This window comes from Somniosus microcephalus, chromosome 9, assembly GCF_052327205.1.
Source record: "Somniosus microcephalus isolate GS21.2 chromosome 9, FLI_Smic_1.0, whole genome shotgun sequence".
Lineage (NCBI taxonomy): Eukaryota > Metazoa > Chordata > Chondrichthyes > Squaliformes > Somniosidae > Somniosus > Somniosus microcephalus.
In genome coordinates this window covers 65,644,255-65,669,689 of record NC_140995.1, presented here as the reverse complement: position 1 = coordinate 65,669,689, position 25,435 = coordinate 65,644,255, and the positions used below count along the sequence as shown (strand labels likewise).

Sequence of the window (25,435 nt, the reverse complement as noted above, 5' to 3'; positions counted from 1 at the left end):
CAGGCCAAACACCCCAGAGCGCGCTGCCCGGCGAAGAATGCGACCTGCTCGGGCTGCGGGAAAAAGGGACACTACGCCAACGTCTGCAAGGCCAAAGCCACCCCGAACGCCAGCAGCGCCGCGTGTGGGCCGGGCGAGCCGCCATCTTGGGCCCCCAACAGCGCCGCATGTGGGCCGTGCGGGCCGCCATCTTGGGCCTCCCCAGCCATGTGCGAACCACCGCAGCAGCAGCCATCTTGGATGACTCCAGCCACATGGGAATCATGGACGCCGCCATCTTGGACACCAGCCGGGATGCAGCAGACCGCCAACCCCCCCCCCATCTGATACCCGCAGCGACACACCGACCCCTACGCTGGCCTCTGTTACGCTGGACCAAACGAGACCGCACCAACTAGCTCGGTCCAAAATGGACGTTAAGGTAAACGGCTATGCAATAAACTGCCTGTTTGACTCCGGGAGCACAGAGAGCTTCATCCACCCCGACACGGTGCGGCGTTGCTCTCTCCCAGTCCTGCCTGCGCACCAGCGGATTTCTATGGCCTCCGAGTCCCAGTCAGCGGACATTGGCGGCTACTGCGTGGTGACACTAGTAGTAGACGGGACTGTATTCAATCATTTTAAACTCCTGGTCCTGCCCGACCTCTGCGCTGCCGTCCTACTGGGGTTGGATTTCCAGTGCCACCTCAAAAGCGTTACGATGGCGTACGGTGGCCCCCTCCCCCCACTCACAGTCCGCAGCCAGCAGCCTCCAAATTGCCCGCCGCGCACCAGATGCAACCTCTCCACACTCAGAGTCCCACCCCCCCCACTGTTTGCTAACCTCACCCCCGACTGTAAGCCCATCGCCACAAAGAGCAGGCGATACAGTGCCGGGGACAGGGTTTTCATCAAAACCGAAGTGGAGCGACTCCTGAAGGAGGGGATTATTGAGGGCAGCTCCAGCCCCTGGCGAGCCCAGGTTGTGGTCGTTAAGACCGGCGAGAAACAACGCCTGGTCATCGACTACAGCCAAACAATAAACCGCTACACCCTGCTGGACGCCTACCCACTCCCCCGCATAGCTGACATGGTCAACCAGATCGCGCAGTACCGCGTCTTTTCGACCATTGACCTGAAATCAGCGTACCACCAGCTCCCCATCCGCCCTGAAGACCGCCAGTATACTGCTTTTGAGGCAAACGGCCGCCTCTATCACTTCTTTAGGGTTCCCTTCGGCGTTACCAACGGGGTCTCCGTCTTCCAAAGGGAGATGGACCGGATGGTCGATCAAAACGCGCTGCAGGCCACTTTCCCGTACCTAGACAATGTGACCATCTGCGGCCAGGACTTGCAGGACCATGACGCAAACCTCGAGAAATTCCTCCGCACCGCCCAACTCCTGAACCTGACATATAACAAGGAGAAGTGCATATTCCGCACAGACCGCCTCGCCATCCTTGGCTGTGTTGTGGAACACGGGGTCATCGGTCCCGACCCGGACCGGATGCGTCCCCTTATGGAACTCCCACTGCCCCACTGCCTAAAAGCCCTGAAGAGGTGCCTAGGGTTTTTTTCCTACTACGCTCAGTGGGTCCCCTACTATGCAGACAAAGCCCGTCCGCTGATCAAATCCACCTCTTTTCCCCTGATGGCAGAGGCCCGCTCGGCCTTCCACCGCATCAAGGAGGACATTGCCAAAGCCACCATGCACGCAGTGGACGAATCCATCCCCTTCCAGGTGGAAAGCGATGCGTCCGACTTTGCTCTGGCCGCCACCCTTAATCAGGCGGGGAGACCTGTGGCATTCTTCTCACGAGCCCTCCAGGGCCCGGAGACCAGACACTCCGCGGTCGAGGAGGCCCAGGCTATTGTGGAGGCTGTGCGTCATTGGAGGCACTACCTGGCCGGAAAACGATTTACCCTGCTCACTGACCAGCGTTCAGTTGCTTTTATGTTCAACAACAAGCAGAGGGGCAAAATCAAAAATGACAAGATCTTGAGGTGGAGAATCGAACTTTCCACCTACAACTACGAGATCTTGTACCGGCCTGGGAAGCTCAATGAACCCCCAGATGCCCTATCGCGTGGCACCTGCGCCAGCGCGCAGATCGATAGGCTGAGGGCCCTCCACAATGACCTCTGCCACCCGGGGGTCACCAGGTTCTTCCACTTCATCAAGGCCCGCAACCTGCCTTACTCCATCGAGGAGGTCAGGACCGTGACCAAGAACTGCCAAGTCTGCCCTGAGTGCAAACCGCACTTTTATAGACCAGACAGAGCCCACCTGATAAAAGCCACTCGCCCCTTCGAGCGCCTGAGCGTCGATTTTAAAGGGCCTCTCCCCTCCTCCGACCGCAATGTGTACTTCCTCAACATCATTGACGAGTACTCCCGTTTCCCGTTCGCTATCCCCTGCTCGGACATGACCAGTGCCACGGTCATTAAATCTCTGAACAGCCTCTTCACCCTGTTCGGTTTCCCCAGCTATATCCATAGCGACCGGGGCTCATCGTTTATGAGTGACGAACTCCGCCAGTACCTGCTCGCTAGGGGTATAGCCACAAGCAGGACCACCAGTTACAACCCCCGGGGGAACGGACAGGTGGAAAGAGAGAATGCGACAGTTTGGAAGGCCGCCCTACTAGCCTTAAAGTCTAGGGGCCTTCCGACCTCCCGCTGGCAGGAGGTGCTCCCCGATGCGCTCCACTCGATTCGGTCACTGCTCTGCACTGCCACCAATGCCACCCCTCACGAGAAAATGTTTGTCTTCCCAAGGAAGTCCACATCGGGGACATCGTTACCGCCATGGCTGACGTCCCCAGGGCCGGTACTACTGAGAAGACACGTGAGGGCCAATAAAACGGACCCCCTGGTCGAGAGGGTCGACCTCCTCCACGCCAACCCCCAGTACGCTTACATTGCGTACCCGGACGGGCGGGAGGACACAGTCTCCATACGAGACCGCGCACCCTCGGGGACCGCTGTAGGGCGGGAGGACACAGTCTCCATACGAGACCTCGCACCCTCGGGGACCGCTGTAACCCACTACCCATTACCACCCCCCCCCCCACGACCCGATATCCAACCCCAGCAGCCGGCTCGCCTTGGACCGTCACCTACGAGGACTACACTCCAGGGCCCCAGCCTACACGGGACGCGACGCCGGAAGCTCCACCACCCCTGCCGTCGCCACGTCGATCACAGCGGCAGACAAGACCTCCGGAGAGACTCCAATACACGAACTTTTAAATACACTTCACCCCGCCGGACTCATTTTTAAACAAGGTGTGAATGTGGTAAACCACTGTTATACCTGTCTGTAGAGGTATGTGTATTCCACTAGGTACAGGTCTGGACATGCCTCGGCTGACTCCTCCCACTATTCCAGGTATATAAGTGACTACCTCCCAGTCCCTTAGTATTCTGGACGGGTCGACCACTCGAGACAAGACCTTCATTCTTTAGTTAATAAAAGCCTGATTGTTACTCGCTCAACCTCAGTCTTTTGAGTAATTGATGGCGCATCAGTCATCCAACACACACCGGCAACAAAACATTATCCAGTACTTACCCTCAGGGATTTTGCTTCCTGATCCTTCAGTTCATCATCATGCACAATGTTTTTGCTTTCATCCTCATTTTCACCCTCAACTTCAACCGTCGCTGGCTTAGTGTTTGGAGCCTTTCCTTTTTCCTCTTTATGATCAAGGTCGTCATGACCTTTTTCACATTCTTTCTTCTGTTTCTCTGCTTTAAAGTCCCCTTGCAGTGATGTTGGAAATTGAATGTTAGCTGACTTGCAATAGTCCTCAAAACCACACAAGTATCTGGAAAACAAACATTAAGGTTCCAAATTAATGAAAGAAATGGATTCCAGTCGTTCCTCGCCACCTGTGTGACAGGGGATAGTTTGACGTCTCATTCGAAAGACGGTAGCTCCGACAGGGCAGCACTCCCTCAGTACTACACCGGGAGTATCAGCCTAGATTATGTGCTCGAATTCAGGAGTGGGTCTTGAACCAACAACCTTCTGACTCAGAGGCGAGAGAGAGATACCCACTGAGCCACAGCTAACACCTCAGGTCATCAATTTCTTGGCGAATGCTATTCTTTTCCTAAACACTGCAACTATACCAGAGAACACAACCTATGAGTTAGGAGGTGATCCTCATGTAAATGAATCTCAAGTCCCCTTTATGTTGTATCCTATGTGGTTTAACCGTGCATGGGCCACCATCACTGGGTCTCTTCCTATTCCCTTCAGAATCCTTTCTTCAATATATCCTGCTTCGGCTTCAGGTTGACAACTCACCATTCTGTCAGAATCGTCTTTTTTTTGTTTCTGTTATACTTATTTTGTACTTTTAGTATCCGCTATTGTTTGGGCTTCACAGCTATTTGCTTGTAAGTAAATCAGTAGTTCCAACAGTCTGTAAAGTCATAGCCTTCACAGTACCATAATCTCAAAATCTGTTGACAGCACAGAAGTAGGGGTTTGGCAAACAGCAAAAAGATTGTAAAAGACTGCAAGAGAACGCTCTAGTTGCGAGGAGAGACTGGAGATACTGGGATTATTTCCACTGGAACAGAGAAGGCGAAGGCAGGTTTACATCGAATACAGAGAACAGAAACAACCACAGTCCAACTAGTCTGCTGGTAATTATTTCTATGCTCCCATTCCATCTACCTCATCTCAGCCGTTCAGCATATCTTTCTCTTTCCTTTTCTCGTGTACTCGACTGGTTCCCTATTGAAAGCATCTAAGCTATTTGCCTCAACCACTTCCTGTGGTAGCGAGTTCCACATTCTAACCACTCGGAGTAAAGAAATTTCTCCTTATTTCCCTATTGCATTTATTAGTAACTGTCTGGTATTTATGGCTCCTAGTTTAATAGAAGTCTTTAAAATTAAGAAGGATTTTGATCATACTGATGGGGTGAAGAGGGAAACACTACTTTCTCTGATTGGGAAGTCAGTGCTGAGGGGTTTTCGATCGTCACTGAGAGCCAGCAGAGTGGGAAGGAGACATTTCTCTACTGAGAGTTGTTGGAGCACAGAATGCTTTTCCACAGGTGGGAGTGGGGTAGAGACCACTGCATCTTTTAAAGGAAGAACAGATAAATATTTAAATCAGCTGAGTATACAGGGCTATGGGCAGAATGCAGAACAGTGGTATAGTTTCAGATTGCTTGAGCAAAGAGCCGGCAGAGACACAATGGGCCCAGTGGCCTCCTCCGAGCCTCTTAACGCGCGATGATTCTATGGTGCAAAGTTACATTAAATACACGAAACAACTTAATGCATGTGGGATAATTAATAGCTCCTGGGGGCACCGAAGAGTATAGAACGACGAGTTTGCGATTCATTGGGGACGAAAGGCTGCTTACAGGAGCAAATGCTGCACCATTGGAAAGGGAATCCACCAGTAGACAGATCTGTGTTAATACAGACAGTAACGAGAGTTCCGCAGAGCTAAAAATATATTGAAGTTATCCAAAACCGTGGGTAGCACGGTGGCATAGTGGTTAGCACTGTTGCCTCACAGCGCCAGAGACCCGGGTTCGAATCCGGCCTCGGGCGACTGTCTGTGTGGAGTTTGCACATTCTCCCCGTGTTTGCGTGGGTTTTCTCCGGGTGCTCCGGTTTCCTCCCACAGTCCAAAGATGTGCGGGTTAGGTTGATTGGCTATGATAAATTGACCCTTAGTGTTAGGGGGATTAAATACGTGGGGTTACAGGGATAGGGTGGGATATGTGTTGGTGTAGGGGTTACGGGGATTGGGTGGGATATGTGTCGGTGCAGGCTCGATGGGCCGAAATGGCCTCTATCTGCACTGTGGGGTTTCTGTGATTCTGTGAAAACCACAGTGGGGTCAACACAAATTCAGTGCTCATGTTTCATAACAAAAGCATCACATCAAACAGATCTTCAGTGTCTATCCTACTTGTTAGCCCTCTGTCATGTATTAAATAATAGAATCATAAGAACATAAGAAACAAGAGCAGGAGTAGGCCATTTGGCCCCTCGAGCCTGCTCTGCCATTCAATAAGATCATGGCTCATCGTCTACCTCATCGCCACTTTCCTGCGCTATCCCCATATCCCTCGATTCCCTGAATATCCAAAAATCTATCGATCTCTGTCTTAAATATACTCAATGACTGAGCCTCCACAGCCCTCTGGGGTAGAGAATTCCAAAGATTCACCACCCTTTGAGTGAAGAAATTTCTCCTCATCTCAGTCCTAAATGGCCGACCCCTTATTCTGAGACTGTGACCCCTGGTTCTGGACTCCCTGCATCTATCCAGTCAAGTCCTGTAAGAATTTTGTATGTTTCAATGAGATCACCTCTCATTCTTCTAAACACTAGAGAATATAGGCCTAGTCTACTCAATCTCTCCTCATAGGACAATCCCCCCATCCCAGGAACCTTCGTTGCACTCTATGGCAACTATATCCTTCCTTAGGTAAGGAGACCAAAACTGTACACAATACTCCAGGTGTGGTCTCACCAAGGCCCTATATAATTGAAGTAAGACGTCTTTACTCTTGTACTCAAATCCTCCTGTAATAAAGGCCAACATACCATTTGCTTTCCTATTTGCTTGCTGTACCTGCATGTTAACTTTCAGTGATCCGTGTACAAGGACACCCAGGTCCCTCTGAACACCAACATTTCCCAATCTCTCACCATTTAAAAAATACTCTGCTTTTCTATTTTTCCTACCAAAGTGTTTAACTTCACAATTCTCCACATTATATTCCATTTGCCATGTTCTTGCCCACTCACTTAGCTTGTCTATATCCCCTTGAAGCTTCTTTGCATCCTCCTCACAACTTACATTCCCACCCAGCTTTGTATCATCAGCAAACTTGGATATAATGGCACGGATATTCCGATCCCTACGGGTGGCTACACGCTGTGTACCCATCCGTAGGGACATCGGAAATGCCGGTTTCAGGCATGCACAGCGCATGCGCTGAAAACTGGCATTTCCGATCTGTCAAAAATGCTCTCGACAGATCAGACGCCTGCCCTGGAGAAGGGCCTCTGCGGGCAGGTAGTTCCACTTTCTGCAGCCTCTCCGCCCGCAGAAAACCTTTAGAATTCTTACGCCTGGTAAAAGCAGACGTAAGGCCTGCTTTTACCAGGATAAGAGTTGAAAAAAAGTTTTAAAAATAAATACATTTTCAGTCATTTATCATTTTAAAATACTTTTAAAAAGGTAAGTTTATTTTTAGCCCTGTAAAAAACATTATTTTTTTCAAAAAATTAAATTTGTTTAAAATATTTAATTTATTGTAATTTCAATTAATTTTAAAAATGTGATAAAAAAAAAAATTATTTAATGTTTTGAAGTGTTTTGGGGTGATCTCTATTCATATATTTGACAGGTCTATCTGTCAAGTGTATGAAGGGAGATTCCCTTCTTTGATTGGCTCCCCATGGCCCACGGGATCCCAGGGACTCTTGCGAACTGCATGCGCCCCTGGGATACGTAGGTCCTGCACACTTGGAGTTCGAGAGGCCCAGGGGCGGAACTATACGCACCTCGGGAGCCCTCAGGTAAGTGCGTAGATTTTTTCCAGATCGGAGGCATCCACACACAGGAAGCCTCCAATCAGAAAATACAGCCCATTACATTTGGTCCCCTCATCCAAATCATTGAAATAGATTGTGAATAGCTGAGGCCTAAGCACTGATCCTTGTGGTACCCCACGAGTTACAGCCTGCCAACCCGAAAATGACCCGTTTATTCCTACTCTGTTGTCTGTCCGTTAACCAATCCTCAATCCATGCTAGTATCTAAGCCCCAATCCCATGAGCCCACATTTTGTTTAATAACCTCTTTTTTGTTTTCTATTCGTTCGTGAGACGTGGGCGTCGCTGGCAAGGCCAGCATTTATTGCCCATCCCTAATTGCCCTCGAGAAGGTGGTGGTGAGCTGCCTTCTTCAACTGCTGCAGTCCGTGCGGTGAAGGCACTCCCACGGTGCTCTTAGGGAGGGAGTTCCAGGATTTTGATCCAGCGACGATGAAGGAACGGCGATATACTTCCATGTCAGGATGGTGTGTGACTTGGGAGGGGAACTTGGGGGTGGTGGTGTTCCCATGCGCCTGCTGCCCTTGTCCTTCTAGGTGGTAGAGGTCGCGGGTTTGCGAGGTGCTGCCGAAGGAGTCTTGGCAAGTTGCTGCAGTGCATCTTGTAGATGGTACACACTGCAGCCATGGTACGCCGGTGGTGGAGGGAGTGAATGTTTAAGGTGGTGGATGGGGTGCCAATCAAGTGGCTGCTTTGCCCTGGATGGTGTCGAGCTTCTTAAGTGTTGTTGGAGCTGCACTCATCCAGGCAAGTGGAGAGTATTCCATCACACTCCTTACTTGTGCCTTGTAGATGGTGGAAAGGCTTTGGGGAGTCAGGAGGTGAGACACTCGCCGCAGAATTCCTAGCCTCTGACCTGCTCTTGTTGCCACAGTATTTATGTGGCTGGTCCAGTTAAGTTTCTGGTCAATGGTGAACACCAGGATGTTGATGGTGGGGGATTCAGCGATGGTAATGCTGTTGAATGTCAAGGGGAGGTGGTTAGACTCTCACTTGTTGGAGATGGTCATTGCCTGGCACTTCTGTGGCGCGATTGTTACCTGCCACTTATCAGCCCAAGCCTGAATGCCTCGTGTGGCACCTTATCGAATGCCTTCTGAAAATCCAATACCACATCCACTGGTTCGGCCTTAGCTATTCTGCTAGTTACAACCTCAAAAAATGTTAACAGAATCATACAGCACAGAAGGTGGCCATCCTGCCCATCGCCCCTGTGCCGGCTCTCTGAAAGAGCTATCCAATTAGTCCCACTCTTTCCCCATAACCCTGCAAATGTCATAACAGCACAGAAGGAGGCCATTCGGCCCATCGAGTCTGCGCCGGCTCTCTGTAGAGCAATCCAGTCAGTCCCATTCCCCCGCTCTATCCCTGTAGCCCTACAGGTTTATTTCCCTCAAGGGCCTATCCAGTCTCCCCTTGAAAACATTGAGTGTCTCCGCTTCCACCACTTCCGTCAGCAGCAAATTCCAGGTCATCACCACTCGCTGCGTAAAAAGGTTTTTCCCTCACATCCCAAAGATGTGCGGGTTAGGTTGATTGGCTATGATAAATTGACCCTTAGTGTTAGGGGGATTAAATACATGGGGTTACGGGGATAGGGTGGGATATGTGTTGGTGTAGGGGTTACGGGAATCGGGTGGGATATGTGTCGGTGCAGGCTCGATGGGCCGAAATGGCCTCTATCTGCACTGTGGGGTTTCTGTGATTCTGTGATTCCCCCTGTATCTCTTGCCCAAAACCTTAAATCTGTGACCCCTAGATCTTGTACCATCAACTAGCGGGAACAACCTTTCCCCGTCTAGCCTATCCAAACCCATCATAATCTTGTACACCTCTATCAAATCACCCCTCAACCTCCTTTGTTCTAATGAAAACAAATCCAGCTTCTCCAACCTGTCCTTGTAGCTAAGATGCCCCATCCTCGGAACCATTCTGGTAAATCTGCTCTGCACCCTCTCAAGGGCCTTCACATCCTTCCTAAAGTGTGGTGACCAGAACTGGACGCAATACTCCAGTTATGGCCTAACCAGCGCTTTATAAAGGTTCAGCATAACTTCTCTACTTTTGTACTCAATACCTCTATTTATGAAGCCCAAGATCCATATGCTTTGTTAACTACTCCCTCAATATGTCCTGCCACCTTCAGGGACCTATACACATTCACTCCCAGGTCCCTCTGTCCCTGCACACTCTTTAAAACTGTGCCATTAAGTGTATATTACCTCTCCCTATTCCTTCTGCCAAAATGCATCACCTCACACTTCTCTGTATTAAATTCCATCTGCCACTTGTCTGCCCATTCCGCTAGCCTTTCTATGTCCTATTGCAATCGATTGGTATCATCCTCGCTGTTTGCCAAACCTCCAAGTTTGGTGTCATCGGCAAATTTAGAAATTCTACTCTGTATTCCAATATCCAGGTCATTTATATATTATCAAAAAAAGCAATGGCCCCAGCACTGACCCTTGGGGAACACCACTGTCTACCATGCTCCAGTCTGAAAAACAGCCATTTACCACAACTCGCTATAATAGCAAAATACTGCGGATGCTGGAAATCTGAAATAACAACAGAAAATGCTGGAAATACTCAGTAGGCCAGGCAGCATCCGCTGTTTTCTGTCCTTAAGTCAATTCCTTATCCAAGTTGCCACTGACCCAGCTATTCCATGAGCCTCAATTTTGTTAACCAGCCTTCTATGTGGTACTTTGTCAAACGCCTTCTGAAAATCCATCTGTTACTTCATCAAAAAATTCAATTAGATTAGTCAAACACAATCTACCTCTAACAAATCCTTGTTGGCTCTCCTTAATTAACTTAAACCTCTCCAAATGCCCGTTATTTTTTCCTTGATTATTCTTTCTAAAACTTTACCCACCACTGATGTTAAACTGACCTCATTACCTTATTCCACAAGTCACATAACCTTGCTAACTGAGGTTGAGAATTAACATCTGGCATGTGCTGTCACAGGCAAGAATAGCAGACAAATTGTACCCAAACCAGAATAAGTAGAAGTGCAAGTATTGCCTACATAGAAACATAGAAGATAGGAGCAGGAGTAGGCCATTCAGCCCCTCGAGCCTGCTCCGCCATTCAATGAGATCATGGCCGATCATCCAAATTCAGTACCCGGTACCTGCTTTCTCCCCATATCCCTTGATCCCTTTAGCCTTAAGAAATATATCTAACTCCTTCTTGAATATATTTAATGAATTGGCCTCAACTGCCTTTTGTGGTAGTGAATTCCACAGGTTCACCACTCTCTGGGTGAAGAAATTCTTCATCTCTGTCCTAAATGGCTTACCCCTTATTCTTAAGACTGTGACCCCTGGTTCTGGACTCCACCGCCATCGGGAACATCCTTCCTGCATCTAGTCTGTCTAGTCCTGTTAGAATTTTATAAGTTTCAATGAGATCCCCTCTCATTCTTCTAAACTTCAGCGAATATAAGCCCAATCAACCCAGTCTCTCCTCATACGTCATTCCTCCATCCCAGGTATCAGTCTGGTGAATCTCCGCTGCACTCCCTCCATGGCAAGAACATCCTTCCTCAGGTAAGGTGACCAAAACTGCACACAATACTCGAGGTGTGGTCTCACCAAGGCCCTGTACAACTGTAGCAAGACATCCTTGTTCCTGTACTCGAATCCTCTCGCTATGAAGGCCAACATACCATTTGCCTTCTTAACCGCCTGCATGCTTACCTTCAGCGACTGGTGCACAAGGACACCCAGGTCTCGTTGCACTTCCCCTTTTTCCAATCTATTGCCATTCAGATAATAATCTGCCTTCCTGTTTTTGCCACCAAAGTGGATAACCTCGCATTTATCCACATTATACTGCATCTGCCATGCATCTGCCCAATCCATACTGGAGTTTCTCGGCATCCTCCTCACAGCACACACGCCCACCCAGCTTTGTGTCGTCTGCAAACTTGGAGATATTACATCTAGTTCCCTCGTCTACATCATTAACATATATTGTGAATAGCTGGGGTCCTAGCACCGATCCCTGCGGTACCCCACTAGTCACTGCCTGCCACTCGGAAAAAGGCCCGTTTATTCCAACTCTTTGCTTCCTGTCTGCCAACCAGTTTTCTATCTAAGTCAGTACCTTACCCCCAATCCCATGTGCTTTAACTTTACACGCTAATCTCTTATGCGGGACCTTATCGAAAGCCTTCTGAAAGTCCAAACACACCACATCCACTGGTTCTCCCTTATCTATTCTACCAGTTACATCCTCAAAAAATTCCAGTAGATTAGTCAAGCACAATTTACCTTTTGTAAATCCATGTTGACTTTGTCCGATCCTGTCACTGTTTCCAAGTGCTCTGCTATTACATCTTTTATAATGGACTCTAGCATTTTCCCCACTGCTGATGTCAGGCGGTCTATAATTCCCCGTTTTCTCTCTACCACCTTTTTTGAATAGTGGGGTTACATTAGCTACCCTCCAATCCATGGGAACTGTTCCAGAGTCTATAGAATTTTGGAAGATGACCAGCAATGCATCTACTATTTCTAGGGCCACTTCCTTAAGTACCTTACAATCCCTCATCTCTGCCCACCCCCCATGCTTCAGAGAATTCTTGCTTTCAAATGCCAACACTTTATGCCAACCACCAGAGTGGCAAAAAGCACGTTTGCACAATGACCTGCAGGTTTCCTGGCTATGCTCTGTGCTTAAGGTGAAGGGCGATCAATGTTGAAGAATATAGGAATCGGAGTAGGCCACATTTGGCCCCCTCGAACTTGTTCTGCCATTCAATTGTATCTCAACTCCATCTACCTGCCTTGGTTCCGTAACCCTTAATACCCTTGTCTAACAAAAATCTATCAATTTCAGTTTTGAAATTTTCAATTGACCCCCAGCCTCAACAGCTTTCTGGGGGAGAGTTTCCCAGATTTCCACTAGCCTTTGTGTGAAAAAGTGCTTCCTGACATCACCCCTGAACGGCCCAGCTCCAATTTTAATGTTATGTTCCTTTGGATTCCCCCACTAGAGGAAATAGGGTAAATAGAGAAAACCTTATCAACTCTTTTAATCATCTTAAACACCTCAATTAGATCACTGCTTAATCTTCTATACTCAAGGGAATACAAGCCTTGTCTTTGCAACCTGTCCTCATAATTTAACCCTTTTAGCCCCGTTTAGTTAAGTTTAGGACTGGAGCACTTCTGCATTCAGCTTTCAACATCAATACCAGACTTGGAGTACTGTGCACAGTTCTGGTCTCCATATTACAAAAAGGATATAGAAGCACCGGGGAAAGTGCAATAAAGATTTTCATGGAGGATACCTGAACTGAGAAGTTATAGCCATGAAGAAAGACTGAACAGGCTGGGCTTTTTCTCTAGAAAAGAGAAGGCTGAGGGGTGACCAAATAGTCACTCACCACTGTCTATTCCAACCCATCAGCAGCCTGATGCAGTTTCCCCATTAACACATGATACAAAGGAGGATTTATTATTAGCTTGCAGTAATTACTAATCAGAAGACGGGCTGGAGGGATGCGACACTGAAGAATGAAAAAATTAACATTTACATTTTATATAGGGCATAAAAAGTGCAACCAAAACACTCGGGCCCATTTTTAGAGGAATAGAATTGAAAAGTGGAGAAGTTATGTTGAACGTGTACAGAACATTGTTTAGACCACATGGAGTACAATGCACAGTTCTGGTCTCCATATTACAAAAAAATATTGAGGCACTGGAGAAGATGCAAACAAGATTTACAGTAAGATTACTAGAACTGAGAGGTTATAACCATCAGGAAAGACTGAACAGGCTTGGGCTGGAGAAGACAGAGAGGTGACCTACTAGAGGTCTTAAAACTATGAAAGGGTTTGATAGGGTAGACATTTCCACTTGTGGGGCAAATCCAAAACTAGGGGCCATAAGTATAAGATTACAGAGCACAGAAACAGGCCATTCAGCCCAACCAGTCCTTGCCGGCGTAGATAGTCACTAATAAATCCAATAAGGAATTCAGGAAACATTTCTTTCCCCAGAGAGTGGCGAGAATGTGGAACTCGCTACCACATGGAGTGGTTGAGGCAAATTTCATAGATACATTTAAGGGGAAGCTAGACAAGTACATGAGGGAGAAAGGAATAGAAGGACTCTATTCCATTTTCCCAGTTTCTCCGTGTCCGCCGCGTCTGTTCTGACGATACCACCTTCCATACTAGTGCTTCCAACATGTCTTCCTGTTTCCTCAACCGAGGATTCCCCTCTACTGTGGTTGACCGTGTCCGTTCCATTTCCCACACTTCTGCTCTCACCCCTTCCCCTCCCTCCCAGAACCACGATAGGGTTCCCCTTGCCCTCACCTTTCACCCCACCAGCCTCCACATTCAACGTATCATCCTCCACCATTTCCGCCACCTCAAACATGATCCCACCACCAAACACATCTTCCCCTCACCTCCCCTTTCAGCATTCCGAAGGGACCACTCCCTCCGTGACACCCTGGTCCACTCCTCAATCACCCCTAACAGCCCTTCTCCTTCGCAATTTAATATACTGTATTTGCTGCTCACGATGTGGTCTCTACATTGGGGAGACCAAACGCAGATTGGGCGACCGCTTTGCAAACACCTCCGTTCAGTCCGTAAGGGTGACCCTGAGCTTCCGGTCGCCTGTCACTTTAATTCTCCGCTTCACTCCCACTCTGATCTCTCTGTCCTCGGCCTATTACATTGTTCCAATGAAGCTCAACGTAAGCTCGAGGAACTTTACCTTATCTTTCGATTAGGCACTTTACAGTCTGCCGGACTCAACATCGAGTTCAACAATTTCAGATAATTATCCCTGCCCCCATTTTTCATGCTGTATGATTTTTGCCACTCCCATTTGCAACATTTTATCTTTCCTGCTTCTTACAAAAGTACAGGATGTTCTTTCAATTCTTTCCTCTCCTCCTAAACCCCCCACCCCGCCTGTCTCTGCACCTGCTTAATATCGGTTACATCTCCAGCTTTTTTCAGTTCTGATGAAGGGTCCCAGACCTGAAATATTGGCCCCGATTTTCTGGCCGCCGTCGGGCGGCTTTTCATGCGGCCGGGGGCCAAAAATCGGCGAAACAGCGGGTAGGGACCCCCCCCGCCCCGCCTGATTCCCCGGCGAAAAAGCGGGTCGGGACGACCCCCCCCCCGCCTGATTCCCCGCCCCGTCCGACTTTCGGACTGCCGTTTCCGCATGCCCCGCTTCAGTCCCGGCCGCCGCTGGCGGGACTGGTCATCGGAGCACTAACAAGCAATTATCTACTTGTTGAAGTGGATTTTCCCGTGCCGTTGCGACTTTGGGGCTTTCCCCACCTGAAACCCGCCTGCGGGGAACCCCGCTGCTGAGAGCTGGCGTGAAAACAGCTGGCTTGCTTGCTTGCAGCAGCAGGTCGCTGAGGGCTAAAGAGATTTAAATAGGCAGCATTTGCAGGCTGCAGGACCTTGTTGATCAAGGCTTGGGGGAACTATTTGAAGCCTTAGGAGCAGCTGCAGAAAGTTGGAGCCTCACACACTTCTCTAGTGTGAGCTCCTGGGAAGCCCCTCTCACCACCCTAACTCAGTGCCCCCTCAACGGAGGCATCTGCCAGAAGCATGGGAGGCCTTTGGGACGTTCCCTTCCTGGCATTAGAGGATCTCCAACAGCAGAGGTGGCAGCAGCAGAACCAGGAACAGCAGGATGAGCACCAGGCTGCTGCTCACTCACCTGAAGCTGCACAGGCCAGAAGGGGCCAGCGCTTGGAAGTGGCTTGAGAGCGCCTTGCTGCGCTTTAGGGGGCCAGTGGGACCTGTTTCTGCACTGGCAGTCCTACTCAGAAGGACTTCCATGAAGATTGGTTTCTCTGTTCAACAGATGGCCAACGCTCCTCAAGAGATGTCATTCTCTAATGAGCACTCACCATGTTTTCCGTACCCTGGCAAGTTATCTCCTGCATGGAGGTTGCCAACCTTTCCATGGTGATGCTTTCATGCGCCAATGACTCCACAAAGGCTCTGCTCATGGGCGCTATGGACTCCTCCATTTGCTCAGCACTCGCAGCGACCCGGGAGACAAAACCTGCCAGAGACTCCTGCATCTGTGCATGGAGATCCATCACCTCTTCTCTTGCGGATGGACCCAGAGGCAGAGGGTTGTCATGCAGCACAGCCGAGCTGATCTGGCAGAGTCCTGCACCCTCCGATGAGGACTCTCCACTGCTGTCCCTGTCTCCAGAATCTGCTGAGGCTCACTTGTGAGCTGTGAAACACCAGGTGACAACACTACTCTATGTCCCGAAGGTCCCCCCGAGGTGTGAGTGTCTGCGCTGGTGCTGGGTGCGCTTACTTCTGCTGATGCTGCGCCCTCAGAGGTTGGAGCTTCCTCTGAGGAGTCTGGCTGCACAACCTCTTCCTCCTCCAGTGAGGACGGGGGCTCTGGATGGTACTGTGGGGGTGTAAAGGAAGGAGTTAGAGATGTAATGCCAAGGTTCTTCTGGTGACTCCCAGCGAGTTGGCATCTGCTGACACCTGCATCCATGCAGCATTGGTCTCAGTGAGAGGCCTCTTCCTCCCCGACCTAGGGAAGAGGACCTCCCTGTGGGCCCTAACCCCATCCAATAATGCCTGCAGTGAAGCCTCGTCGAATTTGAAGGCAGCTCGGCCTCTGCCGCTGGCAGCAGCTGGTGCAGGCTCCTCTGCCATTGTGCAAGAGTGGTTGAGAAGCCTGCAGAGGTGGAGAAGCTTGCTGGACACTTTGAAAGCACCACGAATGATGACATCATAATGTGGGGATTTCTGACTCGAATTGGACAATTAGCAAGGCTTCCCACATGCTGGGAATTAATTGGCCACTTGAGGGAAAATTGCGTGGAGCTGGCTGACACTTTTTTATGTGTGTCAGAAACCCCACATTCGGGGAAATCCGACCATTCCCCACACAAGCCGAAAATCGGGGCCATTAACTCCGTTTCTGTCTCCATGGATGCTGCCTGGCCTGCTGAGTATTTCCAGCATTTTCTGTTGTTATTTCAGATTTCCAGCATCCACAGTATTTTGCTATTGTAGAAGGATATGCTGATAGGGTGAGATGAAGAGGGTGGGAGGAGGCTCATGTGGAGCACAAACACCAGCATATGGGCAGGATCAGGACATGGCCTGGGGGGGAAGTCAGGGACAGGCTTTTTTCTTGTTTAAAATAAGTATGCTCATGGCTGCACCAGGTCCCCAGACAGCAGCCTCAGAGCGACACACAAGCACCAGCCCCCGATCAAGGTTTGGTCACTGGGGGCAAAGATCAGTAGACACACTTCCAAATTTATAAGCAAGTTGAAATATTTTTCAAATGATTAATTTTTATGTTATGTTAGAAACTGTCATTTTTATCTGTTTGTAGTCAGCTGGGCAAAGGACCAAAATAGCAGCTAAAGATTTTTCAAAAATGAAAAAAATGCTGGATTTGCCCTGTTCCTTCTTTGATTGATAGCTTTTCCTACTGTCCAGTGTAGAGTTTCAAATTTCACAATAGGCAGGTTTTTATTTCTGTGGTGCCGAATTAAGGATGTGAAATTTGAGTAAATCACGACCAAAATGCAACACGGTAATTCATGCAAGTACACGGGACGCCTAGAAAGTGAGGGACAGGAAATTCATGCAGTCCGTACTGCTTTGCTATTATTGACAGAGATCCCATGGGATTGCTTGTGGTAAGTCAGACAATGCAGAGGACAGGACTGCATTATATTGTGCATTATTACTGCTAAAATGGAGCAGTGCCAATTCAGGCCCAAGTTTTCACTTGTTGTTCGGGCACAGAATCTTGCAGATTTGGAATGTGCTCTTTGCTTCCAGGTCAGCAGTAGAAGTCAAAACACCCAGCATTTTAAGACTGCACTGTATCTGTAACCAAGTGTGAACACAGGAGTGGGCCATTCAGCCCATCGACCCAACAACACCATTCTGTTAGTCACAGCAGCTCTATCTTTTTAAATCGCAAGCCGCTGCCTTTTCTCCAATGTCCTTCAATACTCTTGGTTTCTAAATGAGTTTGGAGAATGGTGGAGGCAGATTCAATAGTAAATTTCAATAGGGAATTGGATAAATACTTGAAGGGGAAACATTTTCAGGGCTCTGGGGAAAGAGCAGGGGGGATGTGGGACGAATTGGGGAGCTCTTTCAGAGAGCCGGTACAGGCATGGTGGACTGAATGGCCTCCTTCTCCATTCTGGGAACCTCAATTGATTTTGCATCTATTGCCACTTGTGGCAACGTGTTCCACATTAGCACAACCCATTTCCGTGAAGACGTTTATCCTGGATTCACCTTTAACCAGTTTCGCTCACGTTCCAAGATTCTGTCCCCTTGTTCTGATCCCCCTACTCAAGAGTAGAGCCATTCACTATCTACCCTCTCAATTATTTCAAACACCTTGACAATAACATCTCTAACCTCCTCTCCTCACCCGCCCCCAACATCTCCAGAGAATACAACCAAAGTTTACCCAGTTCTCATTATAGCTCAGCACCTTAATCTGGGGTATCAAGCGGAGAATCACTATGTGACTTTCTCTAAGGCCCAGTAAACAGCAGACACGTTCGTGCCATTTAGCTTATGACTCACAGAAAGAAAAGGCTCTGTCCGACACATTGCGACATGTACCTGTACATAGAATTTATATTCACAATGCGTACGGACTACGCTAAAAGTTCCTCAATAGACAACTGTAATATACAGAATTGACTTTGTACACCTGAGTGCAGGACAAAGTCACCAGCTATACTTCACTCCAAAAGTGTAATAAGTTCTGTATTCACAATTGGAAGATTCTGCAATAAACATTTTAAATAATTAAATGCTTAATTATATAAAACAATGAAATCACGGAGACATTCTTGATACAAATAAAAGCTTGCATTTCTACAGCGCCTTTCATAACCCGAGGACGTCCCAAAGCCCTTCACAGCTGTGAAGTACTTTTGAAGTGTAGTCACTGTTGTAATGTAGGAAACACAGCAGCGAATCGGCACACAGCAAAGTCCCACAAACAGCAATGCGATAATGATCAGATAATCTGTTTTTGTGATGTTGATTGAGGGATAAATATTAGCCAGGACACAGGAGAAAACTCCCCAGCTCTTCTTCAAAATAGTGCCATGGGATCTTTTACGTCCAACTGAGAGAGCAGACGGGGACTCATCCAAAAGACAGCAGTGCAGCACTCCCTCAGAACTGCACTGGGAGTACTCTGTATTACATGCTCAAGTCTCTGGAGTGGAGCTTGAACCCACAACCCCCTGACAGAGGAGAGAGAGCTACCAACTGAGCTCGGGCCAACATCGTGAATGCAGGGTAAGTTTGTCAATCTACACAAGTGTGAACTGCATAATGCAAATACTGTATATAATGGCAAAATAAAGTCTCAATGTACGTTAATGTGTCCAGCAAAACAGAACTAAACAAGGGACTTACTTCCGGTATGCGCACTTGACATTGTAACCTGCTGCAGAGTTCATCACAGGGATTCCTAGATTCTGATAGACCTGCTTCCACACAGCACCACTTTCAATCTATGGGCAATAATGCAGTCAATGAGTATCACATTATAACAAAAAGAAAGCACCAAAAATTCTAGCTCCAGTATGCAATACAATTCAAAAGCATCTGCACAAAATGTACTGCTGCACGCTGCATCGAGCAGCTGACACTATACCAAATAATGAAAACAGAAAATGCTGGAAACACTCAGCAGGTTAGGCAGCATCTGTGGAGAGAGAAACAGAGTTCACAATTCAGGTCGATGAGCTTTCAGCAGAACTGCAAACTGTTAGAACAATTTTTAAGCAGTTGCACAGCTTGGGAAACGAGTGACTGGGAGGAACAAGAGGGAAGGAATGTGAGTGGGTGGAGGGCAAGAGTGATTACATGACAAAAGGGATGATGGTGCAAGGCAAAAGGAGGCGATAATGGGAAAAGTAAAGAAACAGAAGATGGGTCCCAAGGAGGTGTAAATGGTTATAGCAAGATAGCAGAGAGCAAGATAGCAGAGGGGGAGGGAAGTGAGGAACACCTCCTCTGGACCCATTTTGTTTCTTTACTTGTCCCATCACCACCCACTTTTGCCTTGCACCATCATCCCTTTTGTCATTCAATCACTCCTGCCCTCACCTCCCCCCCAACTCCCATCACAGATCTTCCCCTTTTGTTCTTTCCCTGCCATCTTTTTCTCTGGCTCTGTACTATCTTAAAAACTGTTAAATCCGCTGTTTCTGTCTCCACAGGTGCTGCCTGACCTGCTGAGTGTTTCCAGCGTTTTCTGTTTTTATTTCAGATTTCCAGCATTCGCAGTATTTTGCTTTTGTTTTGATAGAGTGAATAAGGAGAAATTGTTTCCAGTGGCAGAAGGGTTAGTAACCAGAGGACACGGATTTAAGGTAATTAGCAAAAGAACTAAGAGGGGAGTTGTTATGAGCTGAAATGCACTGCCTGAAAGGGCGGTGGAAGCAGATTCAATAGTAACTTTCAAAAGAGAATCGGATAAATAATTGAAGGGGAAAAGTTTGCAGGGCTATAGGGAAAGAGGAAGGGAGTGGGACTAATTGAATAGCTCTTTCAAAGAGCCGGCACAGGCACGATGGGATGAATGGCCTCCTTCTGTGCTGTATCATTCTCTGATTCTATAATATGATACAAAGTAATATTGTTCACAACATCCCATTTAAGATTGGATGGGATATTTATAATTAATTTGCTTCTTTGAAATGATGACTGTTGTATGAAGCTACTTGCTGGAGAGCAGCACAATGAGCACTGGAGTCGATACTTGTTTTCTCCGTGTGTTGGATTAATGCGATGGTGATCTTCATTGCAGCAGCAGTGGAACCCCAAAAACTGAGCAGTATCTAGTCTGCAGCTGGAGGAAGTTGAACAAGCCCAGAGAGAATCCCTAAACTTCCCTTGGGCTTCTGACCACCAACAACAACTTGCATTTATATAGCGCCTTTAATGTAATAAAATGTCCCATGGAGCTTCACAGGAGCGATTATCAGACAACGTTTGACACTGAGCCCCATAAGAGGATATTAGGGCAGGTGACCAAAAGCTTGGTCAAAGAGGTCGGTTTTAAGGAGCATCTTAAAAGGAGGAGAGAGGCAGAGAGGTTTTGGGAGGGAATTCCAGAGCTTCGGGCCAAGGTGGCTGATGGCACAGGCGCCCATAGATGTTAAACTGCAGGAAATGGCTGGATTTCATTTTTTTTTAATCTGTTCTTGGGATGCAGGTGGGTGTCGCTGACAAGGCAGGGTCTCTTGTCACCTGAAGCAATTTGTGTCCTTTAATAAGCATTAATGCTCAATTATTTTCCAAAAAAAAGCCCTCCCCACTTTTTTTTAAAAACAGCACTGTGACATTATCCTGATAATGAAATACTGAAGCTCTCATCCATGCCTTGGTCACTTCCAACCTCGACTATTCTAATGCACTCCTGGCTGGCCTTCCATCTTCCACCCTCCATAAACTTCAGCCTAACTAAAACTCTGCTGCCTGTATCCTAACTCACACAAAGTCTCGTTCACCCATCACTACCGTGCTCGCTGACCTACACTGGCTTCCGAGCCGGCAACTCCTCGATTTTAAAATTCTCACCCCCGTTTCCAAATCCCTCCATGGCCTCACCCCTCCCTAGCTCTGTAAACTCCTCCAGCCCTACAACCCTCAGATTTTTGCATTCCTCCAATTCTGGCCTATCCCTTCGCTCCACCATTGGTGGCCGTGCTTTCAGCAGCCTAGCCTCAAGCCCTGGAATTCTCTCCCTAAACCTTCCCGCCTCTCTCTCCTCCTTTAAGACCTTCCTTAAAACTTACATCAGTCCTCCTAAAATCTCCATGTAGCTCGGTGTCAATTTTTGTCCCGATTACACTCCGTGAAGCGCCTTGAGAGTTTTCCCATGTTAAAGGGGCTAGAAAACACCAGAACAGACTTTACGCGCAGCAACATGATTCTATCAGTCAACAAACAGGGTTTGAGCTGTCCCAAACAGAGTGCAACACTTCTCCATAAACTGCAAACTTCACAGAAAACCTAATTTGCCAGTTTTAATTAAAATCATTCCAAACAAATGAAAAAAGTAATGTAAACAGGCACTCTACATAGTTAGCGCATGCGCTGTGACTTTCAACAGAGGGAGGCTGGGGTGAAGTTGAAAGTAACTCAATTTGATTAATTGGGAGACTTTTCAAGCTAAGGCAACTGCAGCTATTAACTAACTGGCTCTGTAAATACAAGGACTGTTGCTGCTTGTTATGGTGGTGTGGGCGCAGAAAGCTTCCAATCTCCCAAGGACAAAAGTTCAACCCCTGGATAAAAATATCCGACTGGTGGGTAGCACAGCGCGCAGCTAGTCCGACACAGAGCACCATGGAGTATTACGATGCAGCTCTGTTCCCTCCCAATTTCCCCATCCACTGAGCTCCCGACCTCAACCACCCGCTCAAAGACTGGGCCGTTACAATTCAGGCTTCTTGTACCCAACATAAATGCCAGCTCCCATAAGCAAGCCGAAACTTCCTACGAATTGGTGAGGCTTCTTGCGCAACGTAATCTGGGATATTGAGGCCCAGCAAACAATAAATCCGTTTATTGTCTCTGGATTACATGTAGGATTTCCACTACACATCCGTGTCACTTCCGAAGATGATTAAAATCAGTCTTGCCAGACACTATTGCAACAGGCTAAACAGGTTCCTTCACACAGAGTCATTCACAGAAGCAAACAGTAACAGCAAGTTGTTGAAGTCAGTCGCCAACACAGCAGCTTCCAACCAGTTCATGAAAGGGTACAACGAACAAAGCCATCAGTTGAAATAACAACAGAAAATGCTGGAAAAACTCAGCAAGTCAGGCAACATCCGTGGAGAGAAATTTGAGTTGACGTTTCGGGTTTGACCCTTCTTCAAAACTGGAGAGAAAAGGAACTAGATCGAAGGCAGGGCTGCGATCGGACAAAAGAATAAAAGAACCAGAAGAAGTAAAAGAGATTAGAAGCTAGACGAGATGGTAATAGGCTGTGATTAGGTGTAAAGTGTACTGGCAGGGCAAAAGATAGCTGCCAGGTGTGAGAGAGAAACAAAAGGAAAGGGGGGGGGGGGGGAGAAAGGAAAGGAGTGGAAAAATATAAGTGAAAATGAAATAGGGGCCGAGGTTATGATCTGAAATTGTTGAACTCGATATTGAGACCGGAAGGCTGCAGAGTGCCTAATCGGAAGATGAGGTGCTGTTCCTCGAGTTTACGTTGAGCTTCCGTGGAACAGTACAAGAGGCCAAGGACGGTGAGGTCCGAGTGGGAATGGAGCGGTGAATTGAAATGACAGGCGACCGGAAGCTCGGGGTCACCCTTACGGACTGAACGGAGGTGTTCCGCAAAGCGGTCACCCAATCTGCGTTTGGTCTCCCCAATGTAGAGGAGACCGCATCGTTGTATTCCTTTGGCTGTCCTAAGAAAGTCAAACACTTTTCTGAAAGGGAGTAGCCCCCATAATCCCTACTAGTTACAGTCATTCTCAGGATTTTGTACGGAGCTGCATCTTGCCTCCCCATCTGTTGCAGCTATTTCAAAAACATAACTAGCTGGTCCATTAAAAGTGTTGGATTCTGATATCCATAAAACTTTGAAACACGGTCACCTTGAAGGGGGGCGGGCAGTCTGTGAGACAGAATCACTTTCCTCAAACAATGGGCAGCAGGTTCCATAAGGCATGCACCAATCTATGCTGATGTTTGACAAATACTGTCTCTGTTATTCCCAGCAGATTTTGTTACAACATGCACTTATATAATTTAGAACATCCTTCACAGAGGGATAATCAAAAAATATATAGACACCGAGCCAAAGGAAGAGATATTAGGAGGGGCGACCAAATGCTTGGACAAAGAAGTGAGTTTTAAGGATGGTCTTGAAGGAGAGGGAGTTGGAAAGACAGAAGGGTATAGGGAAGGAATTCCAGAGTGTGGGACCAAGGTGAATGAAGGCACAGCAGGCAAGGGTAGGGCGATGGGAGGGACAGATGCATAAGAGGCCAGAGCCAGAGGGAGAGAGAGTTTGGGGGGTGGGGGGGTTAGTAGGGCTGGAGGAGGTTCCAGAGATAGGGAGGGTTATGGGCTGGAGGAGGTTAGAGAGAGGGAGGGCAAAGTCATGAAAGGATTTAAACAGAAGGATGAGAATTTTGAGGGACCGGGAGCCAATATAGGTCAGCAAGGACATAGGGGAACAGGACTTGGTGTGGGATAGGATACGGGCAGCAGAGCTTTGGATGAGCTGAAGTTTACAGGGGATGGAGGATGGGAGGTGAGCGTTGGAGTAGTCAAGTCTGGAGGTGGCAAAGTCAATAGGGAATTCAGCAGCAGATGGACTGAGGTGGGGCGGAGGCGGGCGGCTGGCTGTATGATTAATGTCTCAATTAATAACCCAATGATGCATGCTAAACTGTTCCCAACACCTGGGTGGACTGTGTGTCTTCCCTTGCCTGTTGAACGAGAAGGTGATAAAGCTTCCACTTTACCAATTAAGCCCCAATTTTACACACTTCCTCCAATATGGACTTCAGCAAAAAACAGAATTCAGAGTCACTATTTACACAACAATGAGCTACTGGTGGTGGGAACCCCGCGTCTCTCAATTTTCCATATTTCACCTAGCCATGCTTTACTTAGTATAACCACGTTTAAAGCAGTTATAATACTTACCAGCTGTGAAATCCCATTTCATCAAACCAATGAATCTTTTTGAAGCATTACAGATACTTAATGAGACATCCACTGGAAGCTGGGCACTTTCCAACTGTCAATGGTGCTTGGATATAAAGTGAAGTGGGATAAAAGGGAATGAAAATTCTCTGCGGCAATTAAAATCAAACCTGACTCATGAAACTACCATTATTCAACTAGAGATTGAGGCTGCCACGTTTGTTGTAATTGGAACAGCAGCAATACCTTAGGCTGAAGAATTTGGAACCTTTCAAAAACTGTCAGATTTATAAACGCTTTGTAAAAAAGATAACAACAAATACATGTACACTATTTATCTGGGTCAGGTAATGCAGGCACTGAGCGGCTTGTATTGCACTGGCATTAACTGAGCAAGAACCCTTTTAGTCAGTCATTCTCCCTAGCCAGGCTGCTGGTGCAAGGATTGTAAAGAAAATCTACACTTTACATTCCATAAAACAGACTCATGCTTGCTCTCCTGTTAATAAGCCCCTCCAGAGAATTGTTTAAACCAAATACTCACACTATCAAATCCTCCCAGTTCATGTACAAGTCTATACAGCTTGAATAAATTCAGATCCCTGTATCCAAGCACAGGGCGTTTGTTGATTGGAGTACCTGCAGTTAAATAAAAAGACAGACATTATATAAACACTGTTTTAACTAAAATTGAACAAATTTTAGTTGCTAATTAAGTCTCTCAAAGATTAGATCAATGAAATTAATCATAAAATGAGTTAAATAGTGAGTAAACATTTCTTCCTTTCTCTCTCCTTCCCCACATCCCCACCAATCCCACCTGCAGCCTCCACAGACAGTCCTCTTTACAATCGCTGGCGATCTGTCCCACCGTGCAACTAGCTCACAGCACGCTCACTGTCCCAGGGTGGGGCTGAGTCACAGGTGACTACTGACACCAGGCTATTGACAGCAGGTGATCAACCAAACAACTTTCAGCAATTGACCATGAACCTTGCAATTGCGCATAAACCCAATACCAGTCGCAATCAAGAGGCAGCAAGGCAACCGTTCGGGTTACAGAGTGCTAGACAGTCAGGACCCTCCCAACCCCCCAAGTCGTGTTCAAACCCAGGCCTGGCCTCATTA

The 25,435-nt window shown here is 47.6% G+C and overlaps 1 protein-coding gene across 1 annotated transcript in view; it reads right to left on the bottom strand.

The window, feature by feature from the left end:
- arid4b (AT-rich interaction domain 4B) overlaps nucleotides 1-25,435 on the bottom strand; it is a 203,098-nt gene that overhangs the window by 70,352 nt on the left and 107,311 nt on the right. The window contains exons 14-16 of the mRNA XM_085996722.1: nucleotides 24,852-24,946; nucleotides 19,040-19,137; nucleotides 3,554-3,809 (exon numbers count right to left, since the gene is read on the bottom strand). Of these exons, the coding sequence (XP_085852848.1) occupies nucleotides 3,554-3,809; nucleotides 19,040-19,137; nucleotides 24,852-24,946 (449 nt within the window). The remainder of the gene's footprint in view (nucleotides 1-3,553; nucleotides 3,810-19,039; nucleotides 19,138-24,851; nucleotides 24,947-25,435) is intronic.